The sequence below is a fragment of the Xyrauchen texanus genome, chromosome 19 (genome assembly GCF_025860055.1).
Source record: "Xyrauchen texanus isolate HMW12.3.18 chromosome 19, RBS_HiC_50CHRs, whole genome shotgun sequence".
NCBI lineage: Eukaryota > Metazoa > Chordata > Actinopteri > Cypriniformes > Catostomidae > Xyrauchen > Xyrauchen texanus.
In genome coordinates, this window is record NC_068294.1 from 9,186,694 (window position 1) to 9,202,111 (window position 15,418).

A 15,418-nucleotide genomic window follows, 5' to 3' on the forward strand; every position below is an offset into this window, starting at 1 on the left:
TATGCTACAGGCTACATTGGTTAGTATTTCTCACACAAGCACCCTTATTCTTGTAAAAATACTCAAACCACATAAAAAAATGACAAAACAAATAGCCTTATAATCATGTTTTTATTTGTATTGAATTTATATTTCATCTGCCAGAGCATTTCTAACTCTTTTTTCATTGCTATAGATCAGAGGTGCCCAAACCTTTTCCTATGAAGGGCCAAAAATCTTGATTGAGGGCAGTGGGACAAAAGTAAACGTTGCATATTGTAACGTATTCAATGGAAAGGAGGAGGCGAGAACCGGCTTGATAATATAAATTATAGTTTAATGGTAAACTTAAAACAAAGACACAAACACATATGACGGACATGTCCGCTAACGATCTCTCTCTCTCTCTCACGCACGGCCCTCTGCAGTCAGCCTTTAAACCTCACGGAGGCATAATTAGCCTAATACGGGACCGGGTGTGTAGGATCACGACCCGGCCCCGCCCTCCGCCCTGCCACATTCCTCCCTCGTTCTCTCAGGCTGGGGAGCCCCGGCCTGACGTACACCCCCCTCTTTCCCTTGGGGAGGGCGCGCCTTCCGCGCTGTCTTCCGGCAGGTCATCCCCATCTACCTGGACGAGGGAGGGGACAAGGGGAGGGAAACAGAAATGATTAAAATGGGGGGTACTTCCTGTAACAGTGTAGTACCCCCCAAAAAACTGTACAATTTAAAAGAGGATAAAGGCCAACGCAGAGCGACAGTGAGAGAGAGAGAGGAGAGAGAGAGATGAAAAAAAAAAAAACTCTTACTCGCCAGTTCTCCGATACGCTGCAGCTTGTTTCTCGGCCACTCCTCCACCCTTTATCGGACGACAGCCGCGCCTCTCCGGGCAGATCCGAGGCAGTCCTCCAGCCCCTGGCGGACGGAACACACCTCCCCGCTCGCGGTCGACGGTCTTTAACCCCGCCGTGCTTCAGCGGCCGGTAGGCGACTCCTGCGCCCCTGGCAGCGGCCCTGACTAGGAGCCCCTTCTCCCCTCGCGGTCATCGGCCATCGTCCTCGTTCAGGTGGCTGGGCTCCTCGTCCCCCGGCAGATGGCCACGGCTGCTCCGTTGGGGTGGACGGTAGTGGCGAGAACTCTACTACGGCGTATCCCTCCTCCTTCCCGGGCTTCGGCACCAGTGTAACGTAATCAATGGAAATTGTGGTTCATTGATGACAGAATTTCAATTTTTGGGCGAACTATCCCTTTAAAAATCTTCCTTTGTATTCTGTGTATTTGTATATAACTTCCATATTATAAGCTTGACTTGAATGTCTTATAAAAACTTGTATGGATGTAAGACGACATTGCTTTTGCCACTTTACTTAAAAGCATACCTAATATAAAGTTGAAGTCAGAAGATTACATACACCTTAGCCAAATACTTAAAAACATTCCTGATATTTAATCATAGAAAACATTGCCTGTCTTAGATCAGTTAGGATCACTACTTTATTTTAAGAATGTGAAATGTCAGAATAATAGTAGAGAGAATTCACAATTCTCACAATAAGATGCTGGAATGTTTTCCCATTCCTCCAGACAGAACTGGTGTAACTGAGTCAGGTTTGTAGGCCTCCTTGCACGCACACGCTTTTCAGTTCTGCCCACAAATGTTCTATCAGATTGAGGTCAGGACTTTGTGATGGTCACTCCAATAACTTGACTTTGTTGTCCTTAAGCCATTTTGCCACAACTCTGGAGGAATGCTTGTGGTCATTGTCCATTTGGAAGACCCATTTGCAACCAAGCTTTAACTTCCTGGCTGATGTATTGAGATGTCGCATCAATATATTCATATAATTTTACTTCCTCATGATGCCATCTATTTTGTGAAGTGCACCAGTCCCTCCTGTAGCAAAGCACCCCCACAACATGATGCTGCAACCCCCATGCTTCACAGCTGGGATGGTGTTCTTCGGGTTGCAAGCCTCACTCTTTTTTCCTCCAAACATAACGATGGTCATTATGGCCAAACAGTTACATTTTTGTGTCATCAGAATGGAGGACATTTCTCCATAAAGTAAGATCTTTGTCCCCATGTGCACTTGCAAACTGTAGTCTGGCTTTTTTAAGGTGGTTTTGGAGCAGTCGTGTATTCCTTGCTGAGCAGTCTTTCAGGTTATGTCGATATAGGACTCGTTTTACTGTGGATATAGATACTTGTCTACCTGTTTCCTCCAGTATCTTCACAAGGTCCTTTGCTGTTGTACTGGGATTGATTTGCACTTTTCGCACCATCTTAAGGAGACAGAATGCGTCTCCTTCCTGAGTGGTATGATGGCTGCGTGGTCCCATGGTCTTTATACTTGTGCCTATTGTTTGTTACAGATGAGCACGATACCTTCGGGCATTTGGAAATTGCTCCCAAGGAAAATAGGCTAATTAGAGTCAATTGGAGGTGTACCTATGGATGTATTTTAAGTCCTACCTTCAAACTCAGTGCCTCTTTGCTTGACCATGCAAAATCTAAATAAATCAGCCAAGACCTACAAATAAATAAATAACATTTAAAAAATGTACACCTCCAATTGACACAAATTAGCCAATTATCCTATCAGAAGCTAATTGGCTAATTGCCTAAAGGCTTGACATAATTTTCTGGAATTTTCCAATCTGGTTAAAGGCACGGTTAACTTCGTGAATGTAAAATTCTGACCCACTAGAATTGGGGTTATAGATATAATCAATTAAAAGTGAGACAATCTATCAGTAAACAATTGTTGAAAGAATTACTTGTGTCATGCACAAAGTAGATGTCCTAAACGACTTGCCAAAATTATAGTTTGCTAATATGAAATCTGTGGAGTGGTTAAAAATGTGTTTTAATGACTTCAACCTAAGTGTATGTAAACTTCTGAATTCAACTCTACATAACTCAAATATATATAATACATTATAACTTCTGCTGATAAAATGTTATGTTGCTCAAGTTATAATGCATTATACTACAAAGTATAACAATTAATAGGTAAGTGTTATAATGTATTATAATCAGGCTTGTGTAGTAACGAGATACATCTAATGGGAAAACGGATTTAAAATACAAGATATGATTAACAGTATTCCACTATAGATACATTTACATTTTACATTTGGCAGACGCTTTTATCCAAAGCGACTTACAGAGCCCTTATTACAGGGACAATCCCCCTGGAGCAACCTGGAGTTAAGTGCCTTGCTCAAGGACACAATGGTGGTGGCTGTGGGGCTCGAACCAGCAAACTTCTGATTACCAGATTACCAGTTATGTGCTTAGACCACTACACCACCACCACGAGGCCACAGGACAGGGGTCAGGAGGCCTGGGAGGGATGAAGGCAGGCAGAGAATGCGGATCTAAGTGCAGCTTTTATTAATAAAAACAGGAAAACTCAGGACAAAGAAAAACAAAGGAAACCTGGCACAGAGCATAATAACACATGCAAAAACTAACACTGGAAACAGGGAAACCAAGGACTTAAATACATAAAGGAACAAACAAGGGAATGAGGAACACCTGGGGAAACAATCAGGGAATGAGAACTAATCAGAGGAAAACCAATCATAAAATTAAACTACAAAAGAACTACAAAAACCAAACAGGAACTAAACTAAACTTCAACATAAAAGCACAAAAACAAAAGACAACAGAGAACATGACAGAGCCCCCGCTTCAGGGAGCGGATTACAGACGCTCCAAAAAGCAAAAAAAAAACAAAAACATAAAACAGATTGTCCAAGGGGGCACAAGGCGCAAACAGGCAGTCCAAGGGGGCACAAGGGGCAGACAGGCAGTCCAAGGGGGCACAAGGGGCAGACAGGCAGTCCAACGGACGGGGAGTCCGTTGTTGGTTATATTGAGGCCACAGGATGGGAACAGGGTCAGGGGGCCTTGGAGGAGGCCACAGGAGAGGGACCGGGTCAGGAGGACTGGGAGGAGGCCACAGGACAGGAAACAGGAACTAAACTAAACTTCAACATAGGTCCGGGTCAGGATGCCTGGGAGGAGGCCACAGGACAGGGACTGGGTCAGGGGGGCCTGGGAGGAGGCCACAGGACAGGGACGGGGTCAGGGGGCCTGGGAGGAGGCCACAGGACAGGGACGGGGTCAGGGGGCCTGGGAGGAGGCCACAGGACAGGGACGGGGTCAGGGGGCCTGGGAGGAGGCCACAGGACAGGGACCGGGTCAGTAGGCCTGGGAGGAGGCCACAGGACGGGAAAAGGGTCAGGGGGCCTGGGAGGAGGTCACAGGACAGGGACTAGGTCAGGAGGCCTGGGAGGTGGCCACAGGACGGGAACTGGGTCAGGAGGCCTGAGAGGAGGCCACAGGACTGGAACAGGGTCAGGAGGCCTAGGAGGAGGCCACAGGACAGGGACTAAACTAAACTTAAACATAAAAGCACAAAAACAAAAGACAACAGAGAACATGACAGATAATCAGAATACAGTTACTATCAAAAAGTATTTTGAATACTGAAGGGATTACTTTGCATTTATTGCCATTTCTTTCATTTTGTATTTAATCTGTTCAGTTGGAAAACATTTCTGCTTTAAAAATTAAATGATCCGAGGAGCTTTTGAACAGTAGTGAAACACTTTCTTATGATATATTAAATTCATATGAGCAGACAGGGCACTCTCATACTGTTATGAGTGAAAATGTGGATCTGATGCCGTTGAAAATCTATAGCAGATGTGCTCAAATTAGGACCCGCAGGCCAAATTCGGCTCTTGATGACCTTTGATTTGGCTCGCCTTGCCATAGATGACAAGAGGGGGAAGAATAAATATAAATATATATATATTTATATAATGGTGGTCAAAAGTTTGGAATAATGTACAGATTTTGCTCTTATGAAAAGAAATTGGTACTTTTATTCACCAAAGTGGCATTCAACTGATCACAATATATAGTCAGGACATTAATAACATGAAAAATAAATATTACATTTTGAAAAAAATAACTGAAATTACTAAAATCCCAGCAATGACAGCTTTATAGATCCTTGGCATTCTAGATGTAAATTTGTCCAGATACTCATTGTCCAGATTGGCTCATCCTGGTCGAGTCAAGGGAGACTGACAAGGTACGATTTCTTGATGCCCACGTCTCCCAGGTTGGCCTATTCGGCGACACCGTAGAGGACATTTCACCCCATGCTTCCTGTAGCACTTGCCATAGATGTGACTGTCTTGTCTGGCACTTCTCACGCACCATACAGTCTTGCTGACAATGATGGTGCACTTCTACACAGCCATCATCGAGTCCATCCTCACATCCTCCATCACTATCTGGTACGCTGCTACTACTGCCAAGGACAAGGGCAGACTGCAGCGTGTCATCCGGTCTGCAGAGAAGGTTATTGGCTGCAATCTGCCTCTGCTCCAGGACCTATACACCTCCAGGACCCTGAAGCATGCTGGAAAGATTGTGGCTGATCTCTCCCACCCCGGCCACAATCTCTTTGAGACACTCCCCTCTGGCAGAAGGCTGAGGTCGATCAGGACAAAAACCTCACGCCACAAGAACAGTTTCTTCCCATCCTCCACTTGCCTTATCAACAAGGCCCGGTACCCACCATGACACTCTCCACACTCCACCTCTGGCTCTTCATTCCACTGTACTACTCTGCTCTCTTTTATTTTATTCTTACTTTTAATTGATACTGTGTGGACATGTTTATATTTATATTGCTTATATTTTAATACTTGTTTTTTATATTTAGAGAATGTGTGACACGCGCCTACAACACCAAAACAAATTCCTTTTATGCGTAAAAAACATACTTTCTGATCCCACAAATACTCAATGGGGTTAAGATCCATAACACTCTTTTCCAATTACCTGTTGTCCAATGTCTGTGTTTCTTTGCCCACTCTAACCTTTTCTATTTGTTTTTCTGTTTCAAAAGTGGCCTTTTCTTTGCAATTCTTCCCATAAGGCCTGCACACCTGAGTCTTCTCTTTACTGTTGTACATGAAACTGGTGTTGAGCGGGTAGAATTCAATGACGCTGTCAGCTGAGGACATGTGAGGCATCTATTACTCAAACTAGAGGCTCTGATGTATCCTCTCGTTTTGTACATCTGGCCTACCGCGTCTCTTTCTGTCCATGCCAGTTGTCCTTTGTCTTTTGCCTTTGTATGAAATCTTTTTCAAGCATTGTATAGCCTTCATTCCTCAAAACAATGATTGACTGCCGAGTTTCTAGAGAAAGCTGTTTCTTTTTTGCCGTTTTTTACCAAATATTGTGCTTAAGACATGCCAGTCTATTGCTCACTGTGGCAACTCAAAAACAAATACAAAGACAATGTTAAGCTTCATTTAACAAACCAAGCTTTCAACTGTGCAACATTTCATATCCTCGTTAATGTGACCACTGAAGCGCACCCGTGAAGCGGGCTTGATAAATTCAGGCGAGGAAGCATTTCAATATAAACAACAGTTCCATTTACTCCAAACACCACACAACATTATGACAAGCACTACAGTGAACAGACCAGTACTCTCAAAAATCCCTTTTCTGCCCTGCCAGCAAGACAAAAACGGTAATGCAGTGAACTAATTCTTCATATTTCCTCTTTTATTCTGACTAAAACCCATTTTGGGGTGTTTATAACATCTGTGTGCATCATACTGTAATTAGTTTGTTAAACGTGAGGATATCTCATTACAACGATCTGCCTAAAAACAGATAGCTGCAAGTTTTTAATAACCATAAGATACAATGCCATATTTCGGCAGGTTGATAATCGTAATCATATTTTGGAGTCAACGAAATTAATAGGCCTCTCAATTTTTTAATATGTAGAAATGTGCTTTGTAGATTTTATTTCCTTTCATAATGTTATGCATTCAGCCTTAATCCATCGCCTCTTAAGAAAAGAAGCAAAGGTACAATTCAAGTTTTTGATATCACAACTGGAAAACAGTTTTAATGTCTACTAAAAATAAGTAGGATAAATGCATTAACTACGCAAAAATATTATACAATACTGTTTAATTAAATATTCCTATTACATTTCGCAGTCTCAATAAATTGTAATACTGAGTGAAATCCAGGACAATGTGTAGCCTTGTTCTATGATAAGAAATATTTGTAATATCTTCTTTGTCACAAAGCAAAACAATATCCTACTTGATAGTATTACGTCATGCCATTGTATCTTCTTCTCTCCAAAACTGCACAGAACTACCATGTATTCGATGTGAGGAGATATGCTGTTCTCAAAGAGACAATAACAATGTTTTAAGTGATGCTTACATTTAGTAGTTTACCACTATGAGAAAGAGACATACATAAAAATTATAATGAAATCAGATATGTGCATTGTGCAAGTATAGGTCACTTGATTATTTTAATTTTAGAGTCCTGTGTTTTTGTAGTATTAATATTTATTTTAAAATAATACAGTTTGATATATGCAACGTTTACTTTTGTCCCACTGCCCTCAATCAAGTTTTTTGGCAGTTCATATGAACAAGTTTGGGCACTTCTGCTTTAAGGTAGATACTGTATATAAATAGGTTAACTATTATAATGTATTATAACTGTACAGTTATTTATGAGAACTTATAATTAGGGCTTTTAATCGATTAAAATTTTTAATCGAATTAATTACATGGTGTCCCGATTAATTAATCACGATTAATAACGCATATACAAATATTTGCTGAGAAAGCCCCTCATATAACAATAATTCAATATATAATGATGAAATAATTATACATAGTTATCTTTAAATATTAAAAATTATATATATATATATATATATATATATATATATATATATATATATATATATATATATATATATATATATTAAAAATAAAAATATTCAGATAATTAAAATGCATTACATTCTTGTGGCAGAAGAGTTCATCATTAATAAGAACATTCAAAAAGTGGCTTTAGAATACAATGTACTGTTTACTACCATATTACTGATCTTTGGCATACAGTTCACAGCAATCCATTACACAAGTGAATTTGTCAATCAGTTGGAGATTTATTATGAGGGCTTGTTTAAGGACCCGTCAATGTACACCTGTGTCAGACATTTCTTTTTTTAGAAACAAGCCAGGGGTATACAAAGTATACAATACTACAGATATATTTTACAATAATGCCAAGACATTATATTCATTACATAGTGTTTTGGAGTTGTTTAAGGTACAAAGAGTATTTAAATAATATTATAAGTCTTTACAAAAAAGTGCAAATAGGGGCTTTATAGACATATAAATTTACACTTATGTATTAAAAAAAAACTTGGTTAGAAAGAGTTAACTGGTAGAAAAACAGATTAATCACAAAATATTAACTTAAGTTATCAAAACTGTGAAAACCAAATAAAACGTCTTTATAAAGCAAAGAAAAACTAGTTAAAATAGAGGTATGTACAAACAAACCAAATTTTCTCCAAAATACTACAGCGTGGACACATTCCCAAAAAAGGTGAGGGGCAGATTCATCTACAGCATTACAGAAGGAGCAAAGTGGATCTATTTCAGGGATCTATTTCAGGGAGCATTTAAATAAAGATTGACTGGGTAAAAATGGTGTAACAATTTAAAGGACACCTCCTTAACCTTGTTGGTAATTAAATATTTGTGAGGTAAAGACCATACGACCTGCGTAAGACATGCTTGTGTCATGTCTCGGGTGTGTTGCGTCATATATTATAATATGTTATAATTATATTAAAATCAGACCAAGCTTTTCACAATGAACAGTATTAAAAAATTGTAAACCTAAAACATTTTTTTCATGTGGTAACATCTAAATTAACTGGTTTGATTCAAGTCAAAAATATTATTTAACATCAATGAATGTACCTGAATGCATTAGGTTCTCCTTCTGTCATTCACTCCACATTGTGTCGATGAAGAGACACTAGGGGTCGCCCTTAGGATCCCCAGACATCTCTGATTTTTGAGAAAAGGCCAATGAGAAATGGCGAGTTGAATTTGCATGCCACTCCCCTGGACATACGGGTATAAAAGGAGCTGGAATGCAACCACTCATTCAGACTTTTTCTTTGGAGCCGAGCGGTTGTGTTCAGTGAGCTGAATTACTCTGCCTGTCCATTCATTTCTGAGTTCAGTGAAGCTGTTGGATTTAAAGCACATTAAAGCGGTTTCACCTCCTGAGTGCTGAGTGGAGCTTCAGCACCCTAAAAGAGTATATTCTTCCTCTAAAAGGGTATGTTTCCCTTCTAAAATAGTGGCAATCACAGAGATCATCTTTTTAAAGATGCCTCTCCGTTTGTGTATAATTCCTGGTTGCGATCATTACCTCTCCGTTCCCACGACCACTATCGCTGCCTCATATGTCTGGCGCTGCCCATGCGGGAACAGCATTCGTGGACGGGTCATTTTCTCACTGCGAGAGCATGATTATGGCAACGTTGCAGTCGTGGCCGATTGCCGCCGCAGTCTTTCTGCCTACGGGTTCAAAGCCATGTTGGTTAGCACTGGGAGCGATTTGGGGATTTCAATGGGAGCAGCGAGTTCTGCGATGGGATCGCCGGCTAATCTCAGGGCTAGTTTGTGATCTCGTTCGCGGCTCGCAAAGGGGATGAGCTTTCGATTACAGCACTGGAGAGCGTGGTGGTTCATTCTGACGTCATGCGCAGCTGACGGCCATGCTTGCCAGGGTGACTGCGAACGTCGGGCTGGAGTGGAATCCTCCGCTCCCCCTGAATCCCCGCGCAAATCTGGCTCCGCCCCAGTAGACCGGCCCCGGCAATGAGTCTCACCACCAGTCTCACGGCCGGCCGCCAAGGACCCAAGAAAGGCTTCAAAGCGCCCCTGAGACGCTCCAAGGTCAGGACGAGGAGGAGGTCATCCTTGTGGCACCTTATTGACCCAACTGGACTTGGTTCTCGGACCTCATGCTCCTCACAACAGCCCCCCTCCCCTGGAGAATTCCCCTGAGGAAGGACCTTCTTTCTCAGGGATTGGGCACCATCTGGCACCTGTGACCAGAATTCTGGAATCTCCATGTCTGGCCCTTGGACAGGACACAGAAGACTTAAGTGATCGTCCACTGGGTCATTGACATATCTATGGCATATCATGCCCAGGATTTGCCCAACACCCCCCATCTCCTTGGGGCTACGCGCCCATTCTACCAGGGGTGTAGCAGCCTCCTGGGCTCTGACCAACGGCGCCTTTCTAGCAGACATTTGTAGAGCAGTGGGCTTGGCAACACCTAACACTCTGGTTTAAGCCAGTTTTGTCCTGTGTTTTGTCAGGTATGAACAGGTAAGTTTGGTAATGTAGGACAGCTGGCCGGGTTTATCGCTTGCATATAGCGCCTTTCCCCTCCATGAGGCGAAGACATGCGCTCTCTCTCTCTCCCAGTCATGTTCACAAAAGTGTGGACCCTGAATGTCCTTCCTCCTTAGCCCTGTGGCTGGCAAGTTGCCGCCCAGTAAGTGTACTAATTAGGCCCTGTACTGGGGTAGGTGCTCCACATGCACTGGCTACACCATTGGTAACCCATGTGATGTATTGTCCGCAAAGTGGTTTCCCCATTGGTAAACGGTAAAGAGGTCCCTCTGCCCCTGGTCACCATGTTTGTAGAAACTCCTTCCCCCTCGGGTAGGACCTACCAACGGACCCTTCCACATGACGTGCTTCCGACTGGACTCGGTAAGGCCATGTGATGTATTTCCACTCGAATGCCCCCCTCCTCCTTCTCTTTGGAGGGACACCCCCCTGATGTGGACCTTATATGGTCCCCAGCTGAACTACTTTGTTACTTTTGGGGAGAACAGCCACAGCCGGAACTTATTTTTTGTGCTGCCGACTTGTCCCCGAGATGCAAGGGACTGTTTGATGCCTACAAGAGTGTTGGGGGAGGTTACGTGACTGCCTGGTGTGCTTGCACACATAGTTCTGTCGACTCGCACCGCTAGTCCACGTTACACAGTTCAGTAGTCGTGCCATTTTGTATAGGGACCCCTAGTATCACTTCATCGACACAACGTTGAGGGAGTGACAGAAGGGGAACATCTCGGTTACCGTTGTAACCTCCGTTCCCTGATGGAAGGAACGAGACATTGTATCCCTCTTGCCACAGCACTGAACTACCCGCTGAAATGGCCGGGACCTTGTCTCAGCTGCTCAGCCAAAGCCTGAATGAGTGGTTGCATTCCAGCTCATTTTATACCCGTATGTCTCTCTGACTATAGGGGCTCATTCAGGAAAGGGAGGTTACGACAGTAATAGAGATGTTACACCAATACAGCTAATTGTAATGGTTCGATCAGGTTATCACTTTTTACAGTGTGCTTTTATTTAAAGGTGAAATTTATATGATTATTTTTTCCACAGAAATGTATTTAATCGCAGGCTTCAAGCTCTTTATAATTGGATCATAGAGAAAAATCTTTTAGAAAGTCTTGAAGTAGTCTTTAAGAGTATAAAGTCAGGCATTGCCAGAAAAGGTCATGGATTTGAAGTACAACCTAAAAATGCCCTTTCATCTGTGATGGTTTAAATGATATCAAGTAGTATGGTTGCATTTGACTGAGTTCTGTTCTTGTACATACATAATGAATACTAATGAGATCACACTGATTAGATACACTGATGTGCTAAAAGTCAGTGCTAGAAAAAAGTATGGATTTGGTTCTTGAAAATTTGTTGTGATAATGCACCTTGGGCATTGTTGCAGAGATTGTTTGCCTGACTGCACAAAATGGAGAATGATCTCCTCTTGTGAGCTCACAGAGTTTGAGTAAAACAGATAAATTTTATGCAAATCTATGTCAAGAGTATGGGAGCCAAAAGAAAATAGGTTTTTTTCCCCCACTAAGCCCTCACCCCAAGGGTCTAATATACCACATGGATAAGGCAGCATATCCACATTCTGTGGAAAATGTGACTGAAATACTGAGGGAAGTCCTTATGTCTTATCCATGATTGCACTTCAGAGTTTGCCAAGCACTCTATTTAAGTAACCCGTTTAAGTGTATCTCTGACTAAGCTTCGTTAATAAGATTCCATGCGTGCATAAGTGATGGAAATGACATGCTCAGTAGATGGTTGTAGAAAAGCTGGTATCCATTGGTTAGAAGATCAGCTGATGATTACCTGAGCTATCTTCTGACCTCGCTAGTTGCCAAATGCCAAATTTGTTCCATCATTTAATCCATTTAATGACAAGTCAATGTCTCAGGCTTCGAAGTGTCTAAAGGGGGTTTACGCCTTGCCCTATCATGAACCCTACATATAACCCCCCACCCCTTCCAGTTGCCTTATTCCTCAAGATGTGACTGAATCATGAAGGACTCTAGGAAATAAAAACCATCATCTGTTCATCAGGTCCCACTTTCTCCAAGCGGACTTATCACATATTCACATAATGCTGAAGTATAGCTATGGGTCAAAAGATATCCGGATCTATAAAGTTATTCAGAAATACATTTAAAGTGCAAATCACTCAGAATGTGAGTTTTAATATTTTATATGAGGGTTTTAAAGTCACAAATCTTTAAGTCCAAAGAAAGCATATTAAATAAATAAATAAATGTCTAATTAAAAGCTGAAATTCTTGAAAAAAAGAAATGTTGTCATAAGTAGTTTGGAATAATCTTTTCTTATTATTTCTTAAAAAAAATTTAATAAATAAAGCATTGAAACACATTGCCATTTTGTTCAAATGGAGTAACCCTAAAAATACTTTTGTAAAAAAAAAAAAGACTTTTGTAAAAACATGTGTTTTTGTTATTATTATTATTGTGTACACTCTCATGTATTCAAGGTGCGAGGAAAATATTTTAACACCCTTTACTTGGTATTAAAATGGTTACATGACTTGACCTTTTTAAATTCAATAAACCATTTATTTATTTTTATTTTTTATATAAAATGATATAAATGTTTTTTTCAAAAACTGTAAGAAACCAACATGGACACAAAGATAACATTTCAACGAACCAACGTTTAATTATTACCATTAAATTTACACAAGATCAAAGTATGCATAGTAAAGTATATATACTTTTGCTTGAGTGTGGCTCAGAAAGTTGATTTAACTATATTACTTGCTTTTTTAACTATTGATATACATAATGATTACATAATTATGACACCTTCTACCGGAGTTTTCTTTATGATATATCAATAAACATCTCATAGACTGTGATTAAAAAACATTTTTAATAATACATGTTATATATAAAAGTTTTTTTTATTGTAAATGTTTTTTACTTAATGTAAGTTTTTCACATCTATAAGAGTTACAATTTATACTGTTAAGTTCATTACACTTAGTCCAACCACTCTGAATATACTTGTAGTAAATGTATGAAATCGAGTCAAATCTCAAACTCAGAATGTCAGAAATATTGATGAGATAAATAGAGAGAAACAAACAAAAGAAAATGTCATTGACTTAAGTAGAGAATTACTTCTCATGCCTTTGTGGTCTTTCTGATAAAGAGTAAAACATTATAATGGACAAGAATTAACGAGCCGTCATTTTTGTAGCCTCACACCCTTTGGGGGTAAAAGAACTAATGGTCCATTTGTCATCAAAGAACTTTTTAATTTAATTTCCATGCCAATATGTGGCACATTATTTTAAATCAAAGGACATTTATTTGTAACTTAGGAAATGTCTCTGATTTAAATGAAGGTTCGGTGAATTACTGAGATAACTGAAAGGGGAAAATAATTATATTGGCTTGCCAGGTGGACGTCTGCCAAAGTTTTGGGTACATAGTCAATAGGGATGTGCCCGAAACCATATATCTTATTCGGAAAGACATGAATATTGACTTCAAAACGAATAACAAATTCATCCAAATGATAGAACAAATATTCATTAGACTGATTATCCAAGAGGCAAAGAAGCACAAGGATAAAGCATAATAACAACAAAATGATGACTAAATTGTCAATTAATACTAAATATGAATGAATTCCTGACCTGAAGTGATGATTTCACAGTGGAGCTCATCTGTCCATCTCTTAACGTTGACCACATTTATACCCACAGCTGGTTAAGCCTTTATTACCAAAAATGTTTAAATGCTCCATAAATGCTTATGTTTAAATAGTGTACACATGGAGAAAATATAACATGCTCGTTCTTTTCTTGCTATTCTCTTCTAATTATTATTATTATTGTTGTTGTTATTATTATTATTATTACAAATATGAATATTCTATTAATAGGCATATACCAGGCATGGTTTAACTATATGAACTATAAACATAATAGTGCTACTTTTAAAAATGTGTATTTAATTTAGTGTTGATACACTTTGGTTTTAAGCCTTGACCATATCTCTATCGGAATACAGATACAGATCATTTTTCCAGAGCAACAGATACAGATTAAGATAATGGCTTTGCTGCACACCCCTAATCATCAATACCATTCCAATTTAACAGTCTCTAAATGAATATCCAGGTTGTGAGAGAATCCAGAATTGGCTACAATCAGAATTCCCCATTGCTCATACATTTGTGTGTTAGTCAGGAGGATATAGAGCTTAGTTAGTGTAGACACCAAATTGACCTTGACACAAAAAAGTCACATTTTATGGACATTTGTCTAACATTATGCTGTTTTATTATTCAGTATGGCATAAAGAAGAAGGAAGAGAAAGAGGCCGAGGCACAGGCAGCCATGGAGCAGGCGTCAGAAGGCAGTTTGACCCGTCCTAAAAAAGCAATCCCTGCCGGCTGCGGCAATGAAGAAGAGGAAGAGGAGAGCATCGTGGATACGGTCATGAAGTTCCTCCCAGGCCCGCTTCAAGATATGTTCAATAAAAAGTAACAGTGGTTCATAACAAGTCAAAATCATTAATGTCAAGAAATCCACCACCTTTCTCCCTTTCACCTTTATCACATATGTTCTAAGATCTCTGGACTCGATCTACGTGCCATAACATCTGTCTTTAACTTTTACTAGAAATGTAATATATATATATATATATACAGTTTATATATAGATATATACATGCTTGCCTTGCTTCTCTGTTTAAAGACAAATGTAAAGCCCCATGAGTCCAGACCTTAGAGCAAAAATATCCTTATGCTTTATTAATTTAGTTTGTAAATAGCAAATGAAAAAATAACTGTAGATGAATACATTATATATATATATATATATATATATATATATATATATATATATATATATATATATATATATATATATATAATGACTAAGAGTAAAAGCCATAATTTTATCTTGGAGGGAGTTCTCCGGATCATATCACATTTTTGATTGTTGCTCTGTTATAGATATAATTGAAGGATCCATGTGGTATACCTGTTGATATATACTATAAACAAATTAATTTGATATCTATTCTTTAAACTACTGTAGTACATAGTTCAAGCCATCATGAATTGTGTCATTTTACTGATTAGTTTGACGGAAAACTT

The 15,418-nt window shown here is 39.8% G+C and overlaps 1 protein-coding gene across 1 annotated transcript in view; it reads left to right on the forward strand.

Annotated features, from left to right (window-relative positions):
• LOC127660129 (complexin-1-like) overlaps positions 1–15,147 on the forward strand; it is a 68,643-nt gene extending 53,496 nt beyond the window's left edge. Inside the window, exon 4 of the mRNA XM_052150223.1 lies at positions 14,607–15,147. Within this exon, the coding sequence (XP_052006183.1) occupies positions 14,607–14,804 (198 nt within the window). The 3' untranslated portion in view covers positions 14,805–15,147. The remainder of the gene's footprint in view (positions 1–14,606) is intronic.
• Positions 15,148–15,418: the final 271 nt, after the last annotated feature.